At 38.0% G+C, this 26,538-nt stretch overlaps 1 protein-coding gene across 1 annotated transcript in view; it reads right to left on the bottom strand.

Annotated features, from left to right (window-relative positions):
• The window catches only part of ANO2 (anoctamin 2), a 194,667-nt gene that overhangs the window by 102,067 nt on the left and 66,062 nt on the right, over nt 1–26,538 (bottom strand). The window contains exons 15-17 of the mRNA XM_026081614.1: nt 22,793–22,927; nt 19,927–20,087; nt 15,518–15,600 (exon numbers count right to left, since the gene is read on the bottom strand). Of these exons, the coding sequence (XP_025937399.1) occupies nt 15,518–15,600; nt 19,927–20,087; nt 22,793–22,927 (379 nt within the window). The remainder of the gene's footprint in view (nt 1–15,517; nt 15,601–19,926; nt 20,088–22,792; nt 22,928–26,538) is intronic.

Here is a 26,538-nt window from a genome sequence, read left to right as displayed (position 1 = left end):
AGACAAATGCCATTAGTCACTTGATTCCTGACAGATTCTGAATTCATTCAGAGCCTGGAATTCGGATCTGATGCTTCCCAGAAAAGGCCTATTTCTACAATGTGCATTTCAGCATGGACCTTTGAGTAGTCTTTTGTACAATGTGTCACAGGTTGCTAACCCTGACAAAAAGACTAATTCTGTGTATGCAGCATATAAAGCAATATCAGCATTGCTTTGCAGATAACCACATCTGAATAGTCCCTAGCTGCTGTGTTTGTCTCATGACACACAAGCTAGCTACAAAAGCCATCTCATTGCAGCTAAATGTTAAAAGCAAACTTTTGGCTTCTATGGCAGGATAGGCCAAAGATATACAGAATGAATTTAGAGATGCCATGGCAAAAATGCTCATTGCTCAGAGCTTTTCAGAAATTCCATGTATCATGACTAAAAAAATTTACATTACTCTATCCCCTTCTTCTGAGCATTAGAATATCCTAATCACATGCATTTCAGAAGTACAATATCACTGATCATGCCATCCATCTTTATTACAATTAGAAAATTTCAGCAGTCACATAATCTACTTACTAACACTTTTTCATGCATTTGGGGTAATGAAGAGAATTTAAAAAATACTTTTTTTTATTTATTACTCCTCATGGGCAACAGAACAGGGTTTCACAAGACTGCATGGAGCTTTAGCAGCCTTCTTGGAGATATAGTTAACAGAAAATACACTGTACATATCTGCAATATCTTCACTGCACCAGATACCATCTTGAGCATTCTCTATTATACACTAATACATAGATGCAGTGAGACTTTCAATATATTGTTTATCTTGTTCTCTTCTCAAGAGATTTTCCAAACACTTTATATGACTGACATAGGTTGAACAAATATGGGAGCACACTGTCATTTAAACAACTAGATTAACTTAAATTAACATTTCCCCATCTTTCTGAACTCTGTAAACAAGTCATAGTTTTGTCTACCCTAATGGTAGTCCCACAGAAGACACTTGCATTCCGCTGCTCCCAGGGAATCCAGTGCTAACGTGGCAGAAGGCTTGAAGGAACTCTTTTCTCTAAAGTTCAAGTAGATCTGCCTCAGAGACTTTAGCATTATGACACTATAGTAAATAAATTTAAAGAAACTGCTTGCATGACAGCTTGTTTTACTCATTTAATCTCATGTACTATTCGAATCAATAAAACATATTTTAGAAGACAGCAAGAAAGACTATTGATGTTTTTATGTTCAATAGATCTGTATTTGAAGACTGCAAGTGAAACTGTCTATGCATCATAGAGTCCCTTTGCATTACTTAAGCCTCACATTAAAGTCAATTTCACAATGAGTTATAAAGTTCAGGAATCATTATAGCACTTCTTGGCATGAGGGTCATTGTTGTGATTACTTACAAAGCGCTAGGGGTATACATGGACCTCACAGAAATGGGCACCGATTATCCATGCTTGACATTATTAAAGTTGACTAACAGTAAAAATAGTGGCCAGCAGGAAGGGGAAGGGAAAGACAAATATACAAAATTAAGTGTTTACATATGTTAATAATGCATGTATCTTGACATTTCATAAGTTTTTGCTAGTCTGTTGGTTTGTGTTAATTTGTATCACACTTCCTTACTTAAGGTTCAGAGCTCACATGGAAGAAACATCTTTAGACTTAAAGAGAGATAAGACAAAGGCATCAGGCAAGGAGGGCTACGTGTGAAAAGACAACATGACTAAAGTAGGGAAATGAGATAGATGAAGCTAGAAGAAACTGAGGAGATTTAAACACACAATAAGCAGCACCTGCAAAAATGAGCTGGCTTTCTTTTTTTGTTTTTCTTTTTTTTGATTTTCTTTTTTTTTTTTCCCTTTTCCTCATTTTCTGCTAAGCAAAGCATTCTGGGACATTAGAGGCAGCTGCAAAAGACCAGAGCAACTTCGAAAGTTGGCTTGAAAGGAAACAGGGTGAGAAAATCAAAAGCCAAGCAAAACATGGCACTGTAAATTAAAATGACTTTTTTTGTTATTGTTAGTTTTGTTTTGCGTGCCCGTTCTGTTCAAATTTGGTCAAGTTATGTTTAATTTTGCTAGTAAGGTATTTCAGTGTCCTTTGATCTGCATTTCACACACCTACATCTGGGTTGGTAAATTAGTTGATCTGTCTTTGCAGAATTTGTCAAGTCATCTTATTCTTAATTGAATAGTCCACAGTGCCTCCTGGAATGTGTGTGTCTATATATTCTTTTTACAAGTATATTACATGAAACAATTCTTTAAAATACAGATTTAGAGACACTTGCTTCTGATTCTGATCATATATACATGGATATAAAGGAACAATCCCACTCTCTGCTGTAAAAAAAGTGTGATTCAGAATCAAGTTCTTGGTCTGAAAATGGGAAGAGTTCAACAGTTAAGACAATAAGCTAGAAATAGTTGTGATGACTTGAAGAAGGCCAAATGTCCATGTAGGGATAAATATGAATCCCATGATGCTGGAAGCATGCCAGTACAGCTGCCAGACACTTATTGAAAACCATGTGAGCCAAGGTACTTCGAGGCCAAATGAGTGCTCAGAGTAGAAAATGGTAATTCCCATCCTGAAAAGAAAGAGCCAAATGCTGGAATTTTTACTCAGACAAAACTCATATTGACGTCAGTGAGAATTTTGCCTGAGAACGGGCTCCAGGCCTCAAACATACAGCACTATACATTCCAAATTAAGGGTGCATAGGTAATGATCCAGTTAGAAAAGAAAATATAAAGAGAAATGATGTCTCCTTAATGTCTCTTTGGTTTAGGAAAAAAGTGATCATAGAATTTTACAAAGCATGCACAACACACCTCTGGTTGCTGAGAGAAAAAAGAACCTCAGAAACCATCCCAGATTAAGAGAGCAGAGATGTTATCACCAAAAAAAATAAGCCAAATCACTGCTTCTTTTTACATCTTGAGGAAAGTCAAAGAAACACTGAGAATTCACTGAACAGCCTCACCCTAACATGCTGAATGCAAGCAGAGCAGCAAAGCAGTGAACACCTATAAGGAAGGTTTCCGCAAATGGGAACTAAAATGACACAGCTGCTACCCCAAATCAAGATGGAAACTTGGAATGAACAGGACAGCGAGCCCAGCTGTCCGCCACTGCAAGAGGTGTAATAGTTACAAATCAAGGATAAGCCTTAAATACCTCTATTTCATATAATGAATTATGACACCGTGGGGGAAAAAGGTCTAAGGAAGAGGTTGTCATTTACACAAGAACACCCTCAAGACTGTCCTAGCAAAGGAATGCTCATGCAAGTAAAAGTCATTTTATATGACTTACATGCATGCATGAAGGAATCACTGGGAGAGGGCCACAGTCTTTTTAGTCCAGAACACTAGTCTAATCAGACTTTACTTACGAAATTTTTTTTAAAAAAAGTTTGAATAAGTCATCCAACATGATTAAATTTAGGGGTATCAAAAGACAAAAGCCACTGTGCAAGCACATAGGAACTCAGCTATCAAAGATATTCTAAAGTAAACACAAAACTGAAGTAGTCAAAACAAACCAAAGAACCCATTAGATATATTATGGAAACGTATTTGCCATACCTGTATAGAATCACAGAATCACAGAATGATTGAGGTTGGAAGGAACCTCTGGAGATCATCTAGTCCAACCCCTCTGCTCAAGAAGGGTCACCTAGAGCACGTTGCACAGGATCACGTCCAGGCAGGTTTTGAATATCTCCAGAAAAGGAGACTCCACAACCTCTCTGGGCAAGCCTCTCTTGCAGCCATGTCCAGCTCCTCCTCATCCTGGAGGGCACTAAACCTGTTCTTCAGCTGCAAGTCTTCAGGAGGATTAGGAGTTTTTCTCCTCCTATGAGCAGTGACCAGTTTCCAGCCTTCTTCTACGGTGTTATGACGTGCCATTTCACACGGCACAGAGCCCTTCGGCAGCTCCACTGCCATGGGGGGTTGGGATTCCTGAAGCTGTATAGTCTCCAAGAATACCCATCTCTTGCTCATCTTCTCAGATGTTGCACAGCCTACTGACTTCCTCCTGTAACTCCCTTACCTGATGACACAACTCGTCAACAGCAGCACACCTCCTGCAGGAGAGCTGACTGCCAGCCCAGGCCTCCCGGAGAGGCCCCAAGCACTCCCTGCAGCCTGAGACCCACAGAGCTGCATCTACTGTCAGAGGGTCGATCTGGGTCCCAGCCTCTGACACAGCAACTCCAACAGTCACTGGGGAGCGCTCTGCAGTGTGTCACAACCATACTTGAGGAAGCATACACCACAGGGAACAGAAACGAAGGTTCCTTTCGTGCACCCTTCTGCGCAAACTGCTGCGCAAACTGCTGCATCTATTCGCTGCCTCTGGGAGCTGAGCTCTAGGCCTGGCTGTTATATAGGCCTCTCTCTAGCACTGGCTAAGAGGGTGCTTGACCCGCCCTAATCAAGGGCCACCAGGATCAAAGGCCCCGACTCCCTCTGGTCAGGGGCAACTAAGAGAGCTCATTAGCAGCAGCCACTCCTAGCTAGAGCTTTTCCCAGGAGCTTTTCCCAGGARAAGTCAAGGCCTCCTGCAGTTGTCCTTGCCTAGCTTCCCCTTTCCTGTTCACAGCAATCACCTTCTAATTCCTCGGGGGTCCTCAGAAAGCCCACAACTTCCAACAAGATCCTCAAGTTCTAGTCAGAGCCCAAACACTGCTGCGCAAACTGCTGTGTCTGTTCGCTGCCTCTGGGAGCTGCGCTACATGTAGATCAACATCTATCCCTTTGTTTGCTCCCATTGAACAACAGCAGTAGTGCTTTGAGGAATCACTTGCAAGGCTAAATTTTGAAATGTGGCTTCAAAATTTAAGTGCCTTCAAGGTAAGAACCGAACAAACAAATGCTGCCTTTGCAATGTCGATATATTGCATTCTGTAGGCAACTATAGCAGAATAGAGTGTCACTTATTTTTGGTCATTAATTCAAATTGAACCCATAGAAATAGACCTACACTGGTAACTGGAAGAATGAAGCCAGATGTCCCTTGAACCATGGTATTGAAAATTTTGCTTAAAATTATTTATTCTACTACATGAGAATTTGCCACTGAAACAAATAAGCTGAAAATTTTATATAGGGTTCTGGGCAACATGCTTTAGGTGACCCTGCTTGAGCAGGGGTGTTGGACTAGATGATCTTCAGAAGTCCCTTCCAACCTCAACCTTTCTGTGATTCTGTGAAAAATGTAATGAAGAAACCCAGCTGTAAAGCTGGGTGATAGCCCATTAAAATGTGGCATCAACTTTTAGCTTACCTTATTGCTCTGACCTTCATGAAATATTACCTGGATCCTTCTGTATTTAAAATATCTGTGTATATCACTGCTACCCTCACTGTTCTTCACCTGTCCTACACTAGTACTGTGTAGTTACAGTCATGGCCTAGGACCCTATTGTTTTAGCCTCTATACAAGCATAGAACACCTTCTCCAAAGAGCTTATATAATACCATGAAATGTTGATCGATTTTTTTCCCTTTGGGTCACTATTTTCTTCTGCTTTCTGATAAGGTATAACAGCGGGAACATTTGCCTGTAGACGCACTCTTTAGGGGAACATGTTTATGGAAATTTTTCGCTGTCAATATTTAAGATTGAGAGCACTTTGGTTTTATTACAGATTTGCAGCTCTTACAAAGAGCAATACAATAAACACTGCAATGTGGAGGGTCATGACAGGGTTAAACTGGTGGAAAGTTGCAAGTAGCAAGCAACAGGAGCCTCAGACAAATGTACTCAAGGACACTGGTGCAGCTGGGAATGATACATCCTGAGAAAGTACAGATAAACTAGCAGAAGCCAGTGGGAACCAMGGTTAAGGGCAAGACAGCTTTTCTAAACAAGTAGCAAGGTACAAGGCATGACCGCTGCGTGCGTGATCGTTGTAATGATTGGCTACCTGTGACATAATCTGCATGATGATTGGCTTAGCAAAGTGTGTCTGTGAAACCACTGAAGCAGCTAACTTTTTAAAATAAATATGTGTTAGAATACACAATAAATGTCTCAGGACGCAAACCTTCCTGAGTCCGTGCCATTCATCCGCCACACTGCAAAATGTTTTAAAATTGATCTAAAATAGCTGTTTCCTAAATCATATCAGTATGATCTCAAGATTAAATATCTTATGAAGTAGCAAGGTTAGAAAGCAATACTTTATCCTATTAAAAAGGCATTATTTTTCAGTTCACTCCAATTAGAACAAATTTTTCTTTTAAGCAAGATCAAGATTCACACTGGGATTTGAATTTGACACTGGTCCAAGGCTAAATACTGCACATCATTACCCCAGTGACCCCCAAAAATTTAAGGAAGAGGTTAAAAGAGAAGGTCACTGATACATGAATGAAGAAAATATTTTGTAGATTCACCCTGTTATAGCTTGTCAGAGGTCATAGCTTTTAGATCCATGGTGGAATGGGCAGAGCGTGCAAGCAACTGTCAGGGCTGAATGTTAAATAATATCAATCCCATGGACAGAACTACTGCGAATGTCATTAATTTCTTTGTCTTGCCCTTACTTTATATTCACTTATCTATCTCTAGTAAAAATAGTTCTACCATTCCAGACCTCTAAGTCTCTATCAGGTACATATCATTTTAATAAGAATGCTTCATAAATAGCCCAGTTTTCTGCCACACCTGAAACTTCATTCCAGATAATATCAAACTGGATTTTTGTTTATGAGACATTATTTTCTCAACAGTGGCCACTTATGATATTTCTGAAATTTTCATTTCTCTTTAGTTCTCCTCCTTCTAGCCTCCATGCAGCTGGACCCCCTGACTGCGAGGTAACCTGACCTACTAGCTAGAAACACTTTCTAAAAGTGTTTTAAGGAACACTTTCTAAAACATTTTAAAGCATACACGTCAAACCCATGCTAAAAAAAGCTTAATGTCCTGCATTAATGGATTCTAACAGGTGTATATTCTGACCAACCAAAGTATTTCCAAACCTTTGTGAACTTTTCAAGTTGAACATGAACCAGAAGAGAAACTTGGCTCCTATCTAATATAAAGATACTATATCTGAACTAAAAATCTATCTTTGCCCAAAAATATTTGTTCAGTCTTTATTAAGTTTTTTTCTGCTATACCTGTGCATCTTCTGATTGTTTCCCATAAATGCCCAATAACTGGATTTACAGCCAGGAATGTTCATGAAACAATTTTTTTGAAGAAAACATGAATCTTGAAATTGTAGTCAAAAGCTTTTATACTTGAGGCTTGAGTTTAATAGTTTGCAACAGCATAAGCCAATCTAAGTGTGGGCTCCCATACCCTCAGGTTCAGTTTCATCTTATGCTAGCCCCACATTTCTATTCCTTTCCTTGCATCGACACCAGTGCACATGCAGCTGTATGGTAAGACATTTCAAGAAGATGACCAAGCTTAAAATTGACCTATTTTACTCCCCAGGCTAGTTTTCAGCTGGATCAGTTGTCTGAGCTGTTCACCACTCAGCTGTATGATGACCAGCATGAGCTTAAGAGGAGGAATAAGAACACCTGGCTGGGGCAGCACTATGGTAGTGCGGAGTTAGATTGGCTCAAATTGCTATGTAACTTCAACCTATACATGATTGCATGATACTGATGAGCTGATTTAATGGCTCACAGTTGCTAAAACAGGGAGGTCTTCCTAACCCACACATTTTTCACTACCCCTGCCTATGCCACAAAATTACTTTCTTTCTCTTCCCCTGGTTCTAGCCCTCATTAGACTTCTTTGAAAACATGTCCAATTAACTTGCCTCCTCAACCACAAACACTATTCATTTTTATCACTGGAATTACTTTTCTACAGCTTTAGTCAGTAAATCAGGTCATGGTTCAGACACCAGAACTGGTAATATGAAAGTAAGGATGGGACCTCTTTCTACTGGTAGCAATGAACTATTGAGTCATCTTATGCAGCTTCACCCTGAGAGGTAACTTCAGAGAATTTCAGAGAATAACATACAGATAATTAAAAAGTAGGTTCTTAATTTGCTTAATTTAAGTAAATAAATCCATAGCTAGTCACCTAAGCAAAAATCTTATGAATTGTAGAAAAGAGAGAAACACATCCCATTGAAGTCAAAGGAAGGTACTTGATTTTCACCTAGAAACTGGGACACATTTTCCAGGTGCCTGAACTTACATTTCAGATGCATTTTTTTATTAGGTCTAAGGAGGCTGGTAACCCAGCTTCTATGTAAGATCAAATGGAATTTGGATGTCTAACATTTGATACCTTTGAAAATCTCAGCTCAAGATGCCTATCTTACTGCACTCATATATGAAAATGCTTTAACAGGCATAAAATCAAAGATATTCAGAATTTGGTGTATACAGAATTTTTCATAGACAAGCTACAGATCAGAAGTTTTTCACACAATCAAACCTACACAAAAAAAGGGCTATAAATTTCTATACTGTCTAGAAAAAAAACCTTAATCTTGCAGCAGAAGTAGCAGAGTAGGATAAAAGCAGGAAGATGAGATTTTAGAAGAATTAGTGATGTTTTACTGGTTTACAAGATCCAGAAGTAGATAAAGTGCTTATGTTTCCCCAAGTGTTAGAATTATCTCTGTAGCTCTGACCGAGAAAGGCGTGAATGAATCTAGAACAAAAGACATACACACTTATATACTCTTGGCCAGTAATGAATAAAGTGAGGTCATCAATAAAAACCTTATCTCACAATACATCATCATATATTCAGTATAAGTGTGGTGTGAAAGAGTTTTTATTGGCATGAGTTTGCAATGACCTTGCCCTACTCACAAATAACTGTGTGCACTTGAAAAAGGAAGATATATTTATGCTTTATATATTGTACGTCTGACAAACAAAACAAAGAGCCTAAACTAAAGCAAAACTAGAGAATAACAGACAATTCTGACTGAAGAAATGTTATGTTCCTAAACTCTGCACTCATTTTAAACATATAAATAACTGACAATTTTGGCTGCCATTAAACAATATCAGAAAGTATTATTCTTAAATTCTAAAAGCCTTTCCCAAGTTCAAAAGTACTTTCAGAAATAATTTCCACTAGTTTTAGTGCTTTGTGCAGATTGAGAGGCATTTTGGAACAGCAATAGTGTAAGGAAGAGCTACTTCTCTTTCAATCTTATTTTAATCTGAATTAATGTTCCTAAATCAATGACTCCTTATGGGAAAAATTATAGACGAAATAATGTTCTAGCAATAAAATACTTTAGAAAAGAATAAATTACTTTTAGGTTCCTTTAATCTAGCTCATGAAAAGAAGGGTTTCTTAACACGTTTCCATTTGATTAACACATGGAAACTGGATTAAAAAAATGTCAGCTTCCAATCATACACCACAATTAGAATAAACCTAAAAAGCATATTAAATTGAAAGAAAAAAGCTAATTTCTTGAAAAAGCCTTTCTCAACACGAAAGAATATACAACAGTGTGGTGCTAGGGTTCCTGAAGTGACGACCTGAACCAACCTTGAATCTCCTAGTTAACACAAATAGCAGGTTAATCTTGGCAGCAGACAGCATTGCCCATTTATCTTAGATGGAACCAACTCAAGACCTCTTTTCACTGGAAAAAAATGATATTGGTAGGTGCAGCAGAAGAGGACAGAGGGGTAGAAAAATGAGGCTGAGAAAGACCAATGGTCTCCAGGGATCCCTGCATGAGGAGGAGCTAGGAATATCCTCGTATTGTGTCTTCAAGGAACATGGACAGGACTTGTGAGGCTCTGAGAGATGAAAAGGTCCCTTTCTGCCTCCTCAGACCCATCTCCATCAGAACATGTATTGCAGTACAAGATCTCCTGCCCACATCTTATTTCTTTCTTCCACACACCAACCTATCTTCAACACTAGCCCATTCTGCAAGAAGCACATCACTGACAAACCCTGCTTACCAACCTGGATCTCTTGTGTCCCTGGGAAGGAGGAAAGGAAGACAGAAAGGTCCTAGAAATGGTCCCTGCTCCTGAGGGAGAGGACAGTGCTGGATAAAGATACAGGATGTAGCAGGCCAAGACAGAGAACTATTGGAAAGCAAGACTTTCTTCCCTGTCACCCCTTTCCTCCAGCTACTGTTTCCCACCCTCCATGTCATGACTTTGCCCTGGTCAACAACAGCCACAATGGAGGGTTGTGCTGCACGAGCTGGAAGAGCCCATTCCAGCTCCTTCTCCAAAGGGTCCCACCCTAAGCAACTGCCAATTCTGCTTGCACCTCCAGGCATTTCTACTCTTATACAAGGGAATATCAGGAGATGGCAGTGAAAAAGAACTCATGCCACCCCCAGTGAACCAGCCTTTAAGTTGCCTATAGCATCATCCTGAGGAATCAAGACTACCTAGAAGGAAGCAGTTTTGAGGATTTTAGACAAATCAGTCCTCGAAAAGGCACAGGAGATCCGTATAATAGAAAAGGAATAAGAGAAAGCAAATGGGAGCTTGTTGATATGTTTGGCAGAAGGGGAATAAAAGAGGAAAAAGAACTAGTTAGGAACCCCAGCATATTGTAACATTTCTGTGGATCAACAGTCTTAGAATGAAAAAAATCTAATCGTATATCTTTACTGACTTCTTGGCAAGCAAAGGAGTTATCATTTGCCTTGTTTCTTCTAGTTTACAAATTAAAACATGTCTAAAGTGTGCCTTCACATATAATTTTTTAATGGAGCAACAGCTGGTACTAAACAGTTTCCCCCAAGGCCTGAGGAATAACATACTTTTTTTCAACGTTCCTTCTCCAACTATTCTAATAAAAATCTCATCTCAAATATCCTAAACATAACATTATTAAATCTAATGTTGAAGAGACTTGTCCATAAGATCTGAGTTAGCCCCATAAGGGCTACCAGAGCCATCTCAGGCTCATTAAATAATCAGTGTTAACAGGAATTCAATGAGGGTGACAGAAAATTCACTGGGAGGAGTGATGGACCTCGAGAAAGGTAGTAAAATGATACAAAGAGATTGAAAAAATTTAGAATCATTGGTCCAACAGGAAAATCAGAATAGGCATGGAAAAAATGTGAAATAATACACCTGGGGAAAATAATCCAAAACACAGATCTCATTGGTGCAAGAAACATGAGAAGTAGTGAGGGTGAAAGGACGTATTTGAGACAACACAAAATGTTGTAGCTACACATTCCTCCTTTACTATCATTGTCCATTTGTCCCAAGAGGCCCATGCTTTGAGTAAACAGTTATTTTATTAAAGTCTGTTGTTCTCTTATACATGCTTTTAAGCAAACAAAAGTGCCTTATACTGTGTGTTTTAGTAGCCACTGTTAGAACTTCAGAAAAGAAGCCTGTCTCTATAATTGGCAAGGTGAAAGATAACCTGAAGTCATCAAATGAATCGGATCACAAAAAATTATGGGAACTGTAGCAGAGAAGAACAAGTTAAACCATAATCCAAAAACAAGGGGAAAATGGGGTATATCTGTAAGTATATTTAAGGCCACCAAGTCTGCTTGCTATTCACTGTTCAATTCTAACTTACCAAATCTACCTTCCTTATTACTTTATCTCAACTCAGTGATAATCCATGGGGTATCTTAAGTCTTCCCTTAAGGGTTCATTAATTTTTTCTTTAAGTTATCAAACAGCAAAAGGAAGAAAGAGACTTTGGGAATCAATGTTTGCAAACAAAGAGCTAGCATTATTCAAAGCACAGGATTTTAACTTGGAATTGTAACTTACCAGATATGCTCTAATAGACAGCCATGTTAAGTTCCTCCTTGTACTGAAACAGCTTTACTATTTGAACTATAACGAGATCTCTACTCATAGCTTTTCTTTTATTGTGGATTTTGCTGTCTGCCCATTTATTCTTCCAAACTCTGGTTCAGATACTAGGATTTCATCTTTTAAAATTGTGTTTCCAATCCAGTTTTATATAGGACTGTTGGTAAAATGAGGTAGAATCTCTTCCACCCCAAAAACCCAAGGCAGGAAAATACTGGGTCCTAGAAATTTAATTATAGGCATATTTCCGAAGATTCATGAGAGGTCAGTAGTTTCCATTTCCCACATTGTTAATGAGAGTCCCTAAATATTTCTTCACCAGCCCCCTCACAAATAGAAGAATAGGATGTGGATTCTCCCATGATTTCCCTTGCTTTATTGATATCTATATCCTTTATTACTCAAACTGAAAAGCAAACAAATGTACAACCTGTTTGATTGGGTTACATCAACACACATCTGTGGAACAACATGTTGAGTGCTTATTCATGATATTTCCAAGGTTTTGTCTGTTTTCATGATTCTAGTCTTTTCTTGTTGCTTTTCTGTTTTCTCCTCCCTTAGTTATCAGTTGTTCAATTTCTTTTCAAGCTAATTATCCATTTTACAGTCTAGTACCCCATGTTACCTATTATTTCTGCAGATTTTGGATGTACAAGCAATGCAAATCCTCTAAGTCTGTACAGCTGCCAGCTGCAAATATGCATTCAAGCCTTAGGGAGTCTATTTTCTCAGACTGCAGTTGCCAAGATATTTACAAATAAATGGACTAAATTAATCTCTCATGTGACTCTTTTGAAGCAAAAGATTTGTCCCAGTGTGTTTAAAGAAAGTAATTTTACTGAAAATTTTATAGTCAAGAGTCCACAAATATGACACTGAAGACATTCACTTCAGTATAACCCTCACAGTGCATTTCTCAGTTCTTTGGATTTTACAGTTGTTTTCCTCCCTGTTTTGGTTCCATAACTTTGCTTTCTAAAAAGATTGATAATAATAACTAACTTAACCTCACCTGGCCTTAAAGCTGTTAAAACTCCTGAAATTCTCTTTGTCCCTTTCCTTCTTCCTCTCCTCAGTGATCCTGTGTGTGCCATTGCTACTTCCCTCTGGACTAACCTGATCAGACACAATTTTCCTTTTTCCAATATCATTTTTAGCAGTTGTAAAGGCTTCACCAACTGAAGCAATTACCACACTGATAAAACACAGTACCACTATCTGTCTTATGGATAAATTTTTCATCATCTTTATGACCTTAATGGATAAAAGGTGAGCAAAATCTGATCTAAGTTTTGGATTTTTGATGAAGTGCCAAGAGTTGACAAAAGATGATGCTCTGCACAGCTTTTTCTCTTTAGTAAGATGTCACCTGGAATTGTACATCCAGTTTGACCATTACTTTTCAAGTTAGAGCTGGTAGGTATTTATAGGTATTTAGAAAATATGATTTAGGATTGAAAGAGCAGAGGCCAATTCATCTAGAAAGGAGGGGATGACAGAGGGATATGATATTATGTTGAATTTTGCTGAAAAGAGGACAGGAGTAATCTCCTTATCTAGGACAAGAAAGGAAAGGACAAGAAAAAATGAATATTTGCAAGGAGCTTTAAGTTAGACATTAGGAGAAGCTTATTAGCTGATAGATAAGTATTAGCATAGATTGCCCAGGGAGGAAGTGAAATCTCCACTGGTAAATTTCTTTTAGAACAAATTAGTCAAACATCTTTTCACAATGACTTAAGTAGAGCTGATCCTCCCATGCACCAGGGATGGCTTCTCAAGGTCCCTTCCAGCCTTATTTTTATGATTCTATTTTCCTAACTCTTCAGCTTGTGCTGAGATGTGTCTGGCACTCTTTCACTTGTCATAAACATGGGATTCTTGCTGATCCTATAGTTCATGTCCACAAACCTTTAGCATTTCAGAGTTCTTCATCACAAGACCTCACAAACTTACAGATCCTTTCACAGCATTTTGAAAATATTGAGTTAAACCTTAGGAATTTATACTGCAAGTGATGAACTTAAAATTCAGTAAAATCTGTGGGGTTCGTCATGTAGACTGTGGCACCAAGAACAAAGTTTGCTCTCCTACCTCTCAGTACTGTATGCAATACAAAATTGCTGTTCTCTAAGGTAGAAGTATGCCATTCCATGTAGGACAATGATGCATTCAGTATATATCACACCTACAAACTCAGAATACTGGGATATACCATAAGTATCATCCAGTTGCTCACTAACAGACAGGAGTGCAAAAAAATAGGTAAGGCTGTCCTTAAGTTAACTCCTCAGGGAAGGAATACTTGGGAGATCTTCCTTGCTCTAGAGACAGCGCTAAAAATTTCATTTTGGAAGAGTGAAGGAGGAAGAGGAATACTGGGGTCTGCTGTCTGTTCTCGGTGTTATTTTTACATTTTATCTAATGACTCTTATCTAAGGAACAAATAAGTGGAATAGCATCATCATCATGCTACAGCATGAGGTTCATGCCTTCGGGGTACTTCCTTTCTGGCTTATTTGCGCTCAGCATCCTGTTTGAGCTGAGCTCAAGCAGCTGGGATGGAGATTTGCCCTGTTCTAGCCTTGTGTACAGTCTGGTCTTTAAGGAACCATGCTGGGACAGGAGGAAATGGCTTCAAATCCTCTCTGACCAAAGCAGGCCTAACACTCAAGTCACCTTCCAGGAACCTGACCACACTTTATTAAGCCAATGAAGAGAACAGTCACACTGAATTACTCTTCACAGGTACTCAGCTCACCATTAAGTATGGGAGTCTAATTGCTGCAGTTCTGAATTTCTCTGCATTTTGAACATCATAATGCTGAATATGTCCCTGTTCTGGAGCCATGCTGGTATCTACTGATAGGAGATCGGTAATTGAAGCTCCAGAATCTACCTGTTCTTAGTGGGATATTTAAGGCTAATGTCTGCATTCTTTTTAGTCAGAGGTAGAAATTAATCCTCTGGTGAGAATCTGTAGCTAAAATAGACCATAGGCTATGGCATGTGAAGCAATGTCTGAGAAATGGACTAAAAACAGATCTAGGGACACTGTAAATGCTAACAACAAGCATCTCTTGCTTTTCAGTCAACTCAGGTACAGTTTGAAGCCCCATGGGCTGATTGTGAGGTGCTTAAAAAATATTCTCAATTCCATTCTTTATCTATTAACAATAGACAAGGTTCCCCAATCACAAATTAAGTAGAAAGCTCAGCTGTCAGCCACTGATGAAACAGCTCTGCAGCTCAGTACCTGGAGTTCAAGATATTTTAACTATGGCATCAGGGATGCCGCACAGACCTGGAGGCAAATACTGTTTACATTTTCTGGATATGTTACAGTCATCTCCACAGAGCATATCTGTTACACATAATGAAACAGTATGTATATGAGAAGGTAAGTATTCAACATCATTCTGCTATTGCACTCTAGCAATACAATGGTATGTGAACATTAAAGAAGAGTCTGCTGTTAATCTTCTAATCTTGTTCAAAATTAATTATTAAAAAAAAAGGTTGAGTCCTGCCTAATACTATATATGTGACAAACTGCTTGAGTATATTGGTACTCAAAAATATATCAGTTATAGTCATTTAGTAAAACATAGCTATGAATTGCTTTGAACTGGAGAGCACTCATGAGAAATCTAATTATCAATGCTTATCTTCAGATTTACAATCATTTATACAACGAATTAGCACAGGGAAAGGAAACTTACTTCTTCTTCCTCCAAGCCAGTTAGATCCCAGAAGTAACTCAATCTCATTTGCAAACGCTTCCATTGTTCAAGGAACATGGTAGCTTAAAGAAAAATAAAACAGTTTTGAAAATATAAATCCAATGCACTATTGTGAATGCTTGTATTACTCGTAAGCCCCATGAATCCCATCATGCTAGGTCCTTTATAAATAAATATTAAGAAACAGCCCCAGACCCAATTCTAAATAAAGAACACAGGCACATCATGGGAACAACAATTACTGTCTTTTTAAAATGAAGTGCAGAAAGAGACAACATGGATTGCCCAAAGGCACTGGAAAGCTTTTTTCAGACACTGAAAATGAACCCAGATCTTCTGATATCCACCCCCAAAACATCTTTTCTCTCAATATACCATGACTCATTCTATAATTCATGAGTATAAAGCATATAGTGAAAACGCAGATCTAAATATTCATCCATTACATTTGAATTAATGAAATATTTGTCTGTTGGGGAAATAATTAACGGGTATTTCTAATCAGTCAGAAACATATGAAGAAGGCAGGTGTAGCTTGCTACTGAAATAAACAATTGATACCTATATCAATTATCATGTAAACTATGACCCTCAGCAATATGCAAAAAATACTATTATTCTGAAATATGTTATAGTAGTAGAGTTGAATGTTTTTCTCCTGCATAGACACAGTGATTTTGTCCTAAGGGGACAAGCAGAGAAGGCCAGCAGTTCAGTCTCCCGCTTTTCCTTTTTCATTAACATGAAGAAACAGATGTTGTACTGTTGTCTCATATTTACAGTCTCCTGACCTTCCTCCCATAATTGCTGTTTCCTCTAGATAGCCCTTTACTTAGCTGCTCTTGATTTATGGACACCTATTAGAAATAGCACTTCTTACTCTTGACTTGTGGACATCTCTTTTCAGAAAACTATACTGCATGTATATATACACTATATACACACACACACACACAATATATATATACACACAGTATATATGTGTATATATATAAATATTATATATATATACACAACAATAAAAAGCTATACAAATAAAAACTATAGAGATAAAGAAAAATAACTGTGGGCACTATTTTCCATTTTCCTGTGCTTCATTTCACCTTTTCAGTTGGTACAAAAAGGACTGTAAAAAGGTTGTAATATCACAGCAGTATTTATGTCACTTTGAACATCTTGTAGATAACATTACAAGACACAGAATACTGCAAAATCAGATCCAGCTTTCTTTATCTACATTTGGTATGAGTTATAACACTGGGAAAAGATACAGTACTAGTAAAATAACCTGACCCTTACAAGGCACAAGCTATTCACAGCCACCTGACAGCAAATATTTTCTGCACAGATATCTTCCCATAGCTACATGAAAAATTTAGTGAAGGACTGCTCTGAAAGAATCATAATGTAAGAAATAAATGTCATTTATACACAGGACTGGCAGTACAGTGCAAGTAAATCCAGGTATTCAGCAATTAAGTTGCCATCTCTGTTCCTCCCTTACAGAAGAGAGGACATATAAAAGCTACATTTAATATGTTTTGGAAACTTAAAAGGCTTTTAGACATCCTAAATACAAACACATTTGGCTATTTTATAGGTTGTTATTATCATTCCACTTTTTTCTATTTACAAAAGGTCAGTTGCACATTTGGCTCTGTAAGAACCTACTGTAGAAAACAATAACATCTATCATAATTCCCTTTAATTTATTTGGCTAGATATATAACTGGTGCTACAGTGAAGTAGCTGTTGTGAAATCAGCAGGTTCACTCCACTATATTCAACTATCCTTATAAACACATCTGACAGTTGAAATTCAACATACCAGAACATCAGTGACAAGAAGCACAGACAGCCAGGCATGACTTTGCATTTCGTGAATACAGTCATTGTCAAATGATATTGCTGGGATCACAAAGACACATAATGCGGCATCAAGATCACATCATAAGAGCATGAGTCCTTTCAAGACATTAACCATAGTGAGTCATCTGCCTTTCATAGAAAGGGAGAAGTCAAGCAAGATGAACGAATTCTTCTACCCAACCCCATCATGAAATGAAGCCATCTTAAATTACCATACTGTTCACTCTTTTAAGTATACATCTGTAAGTAAAAAGACATGCCAGTTTCCACATCACTGTGCTATACCCTACAAAAAAGTATTCAGGTAACATTTACTCAAAAGACTGTAAGGCAAGCTAGCTAGGTGTGTGATTGACAAGATATCTGTCACTCAGCAGAATGAGTTGTAGGCATAACCAGTACAGTCTGCTCGTAGTAAGGCAGCAAAATCTGGTGTAATGTAATACTGAATATTCAAGCTGGGCAGAGTTAGTATAGGATACTGTTCCACTTTGTTGTGCTTTGCATATGGTGAGTGTATTTTCTTGCACTTACAAGCTCAGTTATCAGTGTCCCAAGCACAGACTTTTCGAATCTGTAGGAGACTTTTTTTTTAATGGACCACATCTCAGATAAAAATTTAGTACTCTTAAATGTCTTTTTTTTTTAAAAAACAATGTGCACAGAACTTTTTGTTCCTTCTGTTCGCCTACAGATTCTACTAATTTATCTTAGTGCAGAGATATGCCAACATTTTGCTTTCCACGTTGTATTGCTGATGCTAAACTACAATTGCTTTGGATGAAGCTGCATGGAAACGGTCACTTGCACAGATGCAAGTTTACAATACAGATTCTCTGTCAGGAAAATAGTATTTTTCTATGCAAGTGCAAATGAATTGTCCTTAAAAAAATTGTAAACAGTTGTCATCAATTACCAAACAGTGGATTTTAACAATCAGTGAGAGACAAAAGACTTCCTATAAGTAGTCTAAAGAGTTACATTTGAAACTTGGCCCTTCTAGCTGGTCTTACAAAAAATTGCTGCTCTTAGCAGCAGGTAAGAATTTCAGTGAAATAAGTGACAAATAACACTGTCCTGTCCCAAAGTGGTAAGACTAACACCTTTCTCTTCAGTATTTTTTCTTCTAGCATAGTGCTGTCCCCCTTTGGCAATGGCAGACCATACTTATGTATTCTGCACCAGGGTGCTAAGCAAGCACCCTCGGCATTTCAGACACATACTATCCAAATAATACACTGAAACTCTCTCAAGGCAGTCTGTGGCATGCTTCATGGCAGCAGGTAAGCTGTGACACCTTATCTGCCAGTCTGCTCTACAGCTGGCAGCAACCTGAGGCAGGAGAACAAGTCATTGTGAGAGTCTGCAAATTCATTATCTTTTGCCATTTCCCTCAGTCACAGTGAACACGTATTCTCTAACTTTTGCTGAATGATTTCCAGGAGCCAGCAAATAAAAGCTGCTTACTTCCTTAATGTCTTCTGTGCATAAGTTCCTAACAAACCCTATGCTATCCAAACCCAACATCAAGCTACCGATCAGTCATTTCTAAAACAAATTGTGAAATTTAAATAGAGTTACAGAGTAGAACACACTGACTGCTGGGAGATGTCTATACTGTGATAATATATCTCACATTCTCACATTACAAATGAAAATTTCCTTTTGTGAACAATGAATAGGGAAATTAAATTCTTTTTACGATAGTAATCTTCAGAGACTCTTTTCATGGGTTATTCACATCTTTAACTTTCATAATAAACCAGATTTGCAGTGAGTGAGGGCATAACACAAGCAGTAAGATATGCAAGCACAGTACACAGTGTTCAGGGCAGAGGTGAGGCCAGGAACAATATGATAATACTACAATGCATTCATTTGTGTTTATGAAGTGTTTTGAGATCCTCAGTGAAGTATGACATTTTTACCCTTAAGGAAAACCAGTCTCATCTACATGAAATACATTAGAACACATTATAATTAAAACAGTAATAACCCCATTGTACTTGAAATCCCATAAAATTTTGTTAAAAGTATGTGACTAAGTTGTTCCACATGGATGCGCACTCTGTGCTTAAATGAAACCCTCTCAGCTGCCTGCACCATATGAAGCCCCAAATACATTCTTGCCCCAAATGCAGAAGGTGTTACAGGGACTTACCCTGTCTGTAGAAAATGAAAGAAAACATGAAGATTAGAAGTGACATTAAACAAGTCAGTAGAGGGAGAAAGGACACATTTTTCTTCCCGGACCAATCCAGCTCCTCTCCATTTATCCCAAAGCTTGCTGCTGACAAAGGAAAGACTTGTAACACTTCTTTTTCCTGTCTCAGCACAGACAGCCCCTTACTGACCCTCTGAGGCTTGGCAACTTCGTAAACCCATATGTAGTACATTCGATCTAATAACACTTTATTATATGGAAGGCTACCACATTCTACTGCTGTGCATCACTGCTTTCATCTCTGTCAGGAGTCCGAAGATCAAGTGACACGGTTAACATGCAAAGAAATACTCACCCCAGAGAGCCATAAAGATGGAGAAGAAGACAGTGGCAGGGTTGTCAAACAAGTGGCTGGCCCGAGCTGTAGCACACGCAGAGCTGAGGTTCCAGTAGTCGCAAAACTTGTCACACAGAGGGCACATGGTGAAGGCATTACGTTGGTCACACATTTCTTTGCTGTAAATGACAAGTGCATGAGCTCTTAGGGAATTATGACAGGAAAGGTGGGTGAACTGAAGTAATATCAAGCAGCACCTCATAGCTATTACAAGCTGTTTTTTTAATGTATGTGGCTTGTGGTTGTGGAGACCTGAATCCCATGACATATGTATCTCTTCAAGGGCCATGTTGCCAAGTTCTGAAATATTAAAATACCTACAGGCACCTTACCAACAAAAAAACCAATGCCACATAGCAAACCAATCTAATCCCTATGCTGTGTTATAGAAGAGTGAATCACTAAGGATTGAGGTTAACGACACTGAAAGAAAATAATTAAAACACAATCAAACTGGAATTTGCCATATCTACACTCAGTTACATGATTTGATACAGATCAGATTTAAATGCATGAAAAAGAATTCTGAAGTGGCTGTAAAGGAAATTCTGTGGGATAAAATCTGGTTTGCCCTTGACAAAACACACATTTTTTAAGATGATGGCACAAAAATCCATGTCAAACACCATTCTATTTTGTGTATCGGGACTGGCCATTATCATGTTGAACGTTTGTCTTTCTATATGTTCTGCATAACACCTTACAAAGCCAAAAATTGGCACCCAGGCATGTTGGTTATGCTATGTCACAGACAGAACAAATCAGCAAAACCATTTGCAGGATATGTTGGGGTTTTGGTATAAACTGACATGCATACACTGAAGTTACAAGACTTAACCAGCCAAGAATGTTATTCTTAGCAAGGATGTTGTATTTCACAGCTTTTGCTTTGAGATTCGCCTCTACTCTGCATTTCATTTTTCAGAGTATTTGTATAATCAGTGAGTGTTTTCCCAAAATAGATCTTTAACACAAATTCTTGTCTGCACTACCTTATGCCATAAGGTTTTGTCTAAGTTCCTCAGATGTGAGCAGTTATTTTAGGCACTCAAACTGATATGGTTTAAAGGTATTCAAATGCTGTGTGTACAATGATTTCAAGAATCTTGAGTTTGCCTTTCTGCCACTGCTGATTGAGGATATTGGTATTCTTCTAACTAACTGCTTCCTTGTCTTTCTAGTAGAGAGTAATAACCCAATTTAAAAAAAAAAAGAAAGAAAGAAAGAAAGAAAAAGAAAGAAAGAAAGAAAAAAGCAGTAAACCTTGTAAAGACTAAAAGGTTTTCAATTCTGACTCATATATTCAGATGCTAAGTTGTATTTCCATTCTTTCAGTTTACAGCATTTGTTCAGCTGTCCTCCAGAAAACATAGCAGATAAGTGACTTTCTTATGGATTTTTAAAAAATTTCTTCAAAATTGTTATTTTAATTCCTATTCTTATTTGCTATGCATTTACTCAGTCTGTAAAAATTTTTAAAAATTGCTATCATTATCTCCTGAACAAGCCAAACCCTGCTTGATACTGCTGAGTATACCTTCGGTATTGTTATAATGGCTGTATGGGGAAGACATTCATACCTACACAGTCTCACCCAGATCAACTGACCTGTGCAGAGCTCAAGTGTTACTTGCCAGGATTGTGTCCTAAGGATAGACTTGCAATGTTGCTTCATTGATAGGTGGTATATTGTGATTATGGTTGTTCCTATATTGACTATTATTAAATGATTTTTTTTTCTATGACTTCAAATGAAAAAGCGCCATTCAAACTGTAGTTTGAATATGTCTAATATTATATTGTTTGAATGGCATACAGCTGTTCCCAGCTATTATATAGTTAATGTAATGCTCTCTTCTATTTCAAAAGGCAGCAGAGGGTGCTGCAGATACATCTTTGCCATAAATCTCACTTCAGCTTAAATGTTAGCACAAGCTTTCCCACAGACAAGCACAAACTATCATGATTCATTCAGAGCAGGCTAAGAAAGCAAACTAACTCAGAAGTGTTGTCATTCATCATTTATCTATCAGCAATAATGCCTTACTGCCGAGTGATCTGCTTTAAAATTTGCCAATTTATTTGAGAGAATACAGGAACTGCCATAACGAATGTGACTAGCAATTCTGCTAGCCCAGTGTCCTGTTCCTACCTGAAGGCAGTCCCAGATGGTACAAAGAAAAAGTGTCCCTTTTCACTGAGAGGTAGACATTAATATTAGTGTGTCAGATTGACTGAAAGTTTTTGTTAAATAGTATAACATCCTGAGGGGACGCAGCACAAAACCTAACTTTTTTTATAATTGGCAAGAAGGTGAATACTGTGGATACCAAATACACTTAATCTGCTAAATATTGTTCATTCTACTTGTGCAAATAGCCTGATTTTACTCAGATGAACGAAGTATTCAAGAGGTACATGACAGTGAATTTGCATTAATTTCAGTGAGCTGTGAACTATGTTTGTCTTTCTGGATGAGTGTGGAGATACGCACATTCATAAAAAGCAATTCGATGGTGTAAAAAAGAACATATAAGTAATCTTATTCATTGACTCAAAACTTCTGCAAAAATGCAGTAGATTTACTGAATGTTAGTGTTTCAGAAGCTGCAATACTGAACAATCAAGTAAACACACGTCATTCAGATGTCTTATCTACTCAATAAATGTGTATTCCAAATGTTTACAAGGTGCTTACAGGCGTTAATGCTATATCAGTGTTTTCCAGACATTTTAGAAGCAATTATTCTCACTAAGGATTATGTCTAAAAAGCACAGTGTTATAATTTTCAAGTAACAAAATATTGATCACAGAGAAGCTTACCTAGGAATGTCATTCTCAATGGTTATACAACCATAAAGAAATACAATAACCCCAACTATTGAAGATGGAATGAGGAATTCTGTATATAAACCCAGCCATGCAAAATAAAGTCCTATTTTTTCTCCAAAATACTTTCTGAAAAAGAAGAAAAAAAGACATATATCAGGGATGTCATTTTCAAACATATTTTACGGCTTCTTAACAACCCCTGCAAATAAAAATAGTAAGTGTCAAAGACCTAGCTGAAAACCCTGAATATCTTGAAGTCCGTAACACCAAATGAAGGGGGTGAGTAGGACAGGTTGAGACTTTCTAATCTGAGATGTTAAAGACAGCCCTACATCCTTACCTTATGATACATGCTCAAGATTTGCTCTGACTAGACTGCAACTTTTACATATGTAGTGAAATATCCCTCACAGACTTCCATCAAAAGGAACAGGAGTTCGCCCGATTTTTTTAGCAGAAAATGTTCGTAAGGATTCAGTGCTTTAAGAAACTACCTAAATAAGCCATCATTCTGTTTCTCTGTAGTCCTTCTGGATTCAGTGAAAGGCATAGAAATGAGATCTATGAATGAGATCTGTATGAACATACTGACAACACTCTCTAATGTCTTTACAGACTAAAAATGAATTTCTGTTAAAGCAGGAAGGATTACTGGCATACTTTGCACTAGCTTTTCAGAAAGAATAAAAATTTTTGACAAATTAACAGTGTCCGTATAGCAAGTTTGCAAAAACAGCTTCTGCTCTGAGGAATAGTTCATTGTACATGTTGATAAATATGTGTTAGTACTCAGCCCAACATCTTCATGGATCACAGTGCAAGAAGTAAAGTAAACATAGATGACACTCACTGATCATTCCAAAGAGCTGTTGGAGTGATTATAAATGCTGCAAAACACCAAGAGCTTCAGAGAGCTCAATAACTCACACAAAAAAAGAAGAATCATTAAAATGAAATTAAATTTGGATAAAAAGCAACACAGTGAGAAACATCTCACAAGCCAAAGAATGAGACGGAAGACATTGAACAGAAAGCAGAAGGATGGAGAGGACTTCAGGAATGACACTGCTGTCATTCCAGGGCTGTAGCTAGGAGAACCAACATAAAAGTGAGGGCAAACTCAGGATTCTTCTGCGAAAGGAGTACATCTTCTACACCTGCCATTTTCAAGGTGGTTGAGGGCAACAGACTGTGCGAACTATCAAACAAGTCAAGTGGTTCCCTGGCACAGTGACTCAGATGACAATAATTTAATTAGGTAGGCTATTTGCTCTTATTTCAGTAACAACTTGCGTAAATCAGAGTAGGAATACTATTTGCAGTAACTAGTCTTTAAACAGCATATATCAGTTTAGTAACTCTACAGACATTCACACCATAGCATGGTTTGTAAGTTCCTGGGGACAAAGGATTACTGCATTTGTACAGAATATAAGGAAATTTGATACAATACAGTTTATAAGATGATAAATTAAAATATTTCTTTTGCAAATATAATTCTGACACTGTGGGACTATTCTATAACCTGGCACATGCATTCCAGAGGTAATTTTGCTTTATTTTCACATTTATTGTTCTTTGAATATGGTCCTGTGTATGAAGTGAGGGAGGAAGTATTTGATTAAAAAATAGAAATAATCTGATGGCCTATAGCTTTGCTTCAAGCCTCCTGTATAAGTCAGCATACAGCAACAATGTCTTAGGAGCAGCCCAGGTGACAGGGAGATTCAGTTCACTCTCAGGTTTCCTCCTGATTGGGAAGGGACATACCTTGCATTTGCCAGCAAAGCAAACATCACTGAATACATCCTAACAGCATGGAACAAGAACAAGGAAATTAGAGTATTCTGATGAGCCATCTTCTTCTCACTCCTGCCTTATTTGTAGAGATGGGCAACATTCATAGCTAATACAGAGCTCCCAGGAGGCCAAAGCAGGCACGAAAAATAGTCCCCAATCTAAGCTGTGCTAAATTGTCTATTGTTTTGATAAAGAGCCATGAAGTAACACAGAAAGTGTTCAGATCCAAGCAGCAAGGAGGAGTATATGGCACATGAGGCTTTCTATAGAATTATTAAACCTTCCAGTGATATACGTGATCCGTAACCTATAAAGCAAATGGTTGCTATTTGCAACCATGCCAAGAGAAAGTGAAAAGAGCTCAACAATGTTCTGGCAGTGTGGGGAAAAGCATTTGCCAAGAAGAGAACTGCACAATGTTCTGTGACTTAACTGTTTTGAAAAAGAAAAATATTAAGACTGCTGTGCCCAAGTCCAGTCCCTCTATATGCCAGAAACTGAAATAATCTAAAGAGAAGCAATGACAGTGTTTGAAAGCATGGTTATAAATTTAAATCTGAGTTTATCAAGCTAGCAAAATACGGGGCACAGACATGCTGTTTCCTTTCCTGACGTGTGCAGAGACCTGATCTCCTGTTTCTCTGAATGGCAGTCAAGCCTGTGCAAACACCTGTAATGTACTACAAGAGACCCAGTCCACTGTACCATCTACTACCATCTACCATAGCCACATCTGGATTTAGTGATTTTTAACTCAGACCTCAAGAACACCATCAGACTGGTCTCTTCCTACCCCCCTAAGAATCTCATGATAGAGGTACACAGGCATAGTTTTACAAGGTTTGAAGGCACTTAACTCCTACTCAGGTCAATAGCTTCACACTAGCACATTTCAAGGCTATTTCTTTCTGAAAGCAGGATGCTAAGTTTTCTCAAATCAGAACACTAGTCTCTCTATACTCATGCACTAACCTGAAAAATTAGAATGATGGTAGTGAATGAAGAGAAAAAATACTTTCTTCAAAGGGAGAGTAAGACATGTTGAGAAAAGGAAAGTTTATAAATTTTTGTATATAAATACCAAGAATTTGGCATCTTCCCTCATTTACGCTGGGGTAAAACTAATCTTATTTTATTATAGTCAAGGAATTACTCAAGAATTATGTTGGTGTGGACAAAGAGGAGTCAAGACCTCAGTTTTGCCCTACCTATCTAACTCCCATACAATTCATATATCCAGATAAAGCTAAGGATTAATCCTTTCCAAAGTACATTGATGGACTGCCTATTGAGGAGTGCCAGAAAAAGAGTATGCCCTCTGCATTGCATGAGCTTTATTTCCACATTAGCCATATTCTAAAGTACAGAAGTGTCCCTTTTATAAACACCTATGCATTGAGAATAGCAGTTCCCATCCAAAGCAAGAGGCAAATGACTTTGATAACGAATGTGTGCTGCTCCCATCAGAAGCAGCAATCACACATTGTGTTCTGTGTGTTGTTACAGTCCACGGTGAGATTTTGTGTCTTTCACTTTGAAAGATATTTTGAATGCTTGTTAAATGGCCACCTACCAAGCATTGATCTCTCTTGAGAGTCATGTCTCTAAGGAAAGACTGGGCCATAAGCACATGATCCTGAGACACACAAATCATCCATATCTTCTTCAGAAGCTGAAAAGAAGCTGCAGATTTTCAGAGCTTTCCAAGATCAAGCAAACAACCAGAAATGGCATAAAAAGAAAAAGGAAGAAAGGAAAAAAAAAAAACAGCTGCAGAAAGTGTATTCCCTCTCATGGCAGAGTTAGAATAAGAAGTATGGGAAGGCTGCAGTCAAAATGTTTACTGACTTCCCTTTGCTTCACCCATATAATATTTGAACCAGACATCTGCAATGCTCTTCTGTCTGTCTGGTTGCCAAACCAACATCAAAAAAGAA

This window comes from Apteryx rowi, unplaced genomic scaffold, assembly GCF_003343035.1.
Source record: "Apteryx rowi isolate R43461 unplaced genomic scaffold, aptRow1 scaffold_556, whole genome shotgun sequence".
In the NCBI taxonomy this organism is placed as follows: domain Eukaryota; kingdom Metazoa; phylum Chordata; class Aves; order Apterygiformes; family Apterygidae; genus Apteryx; species Apteryx rowi.
This window is presented reverse-complemented; position numbering and strand designations above follow the sequence as displayed.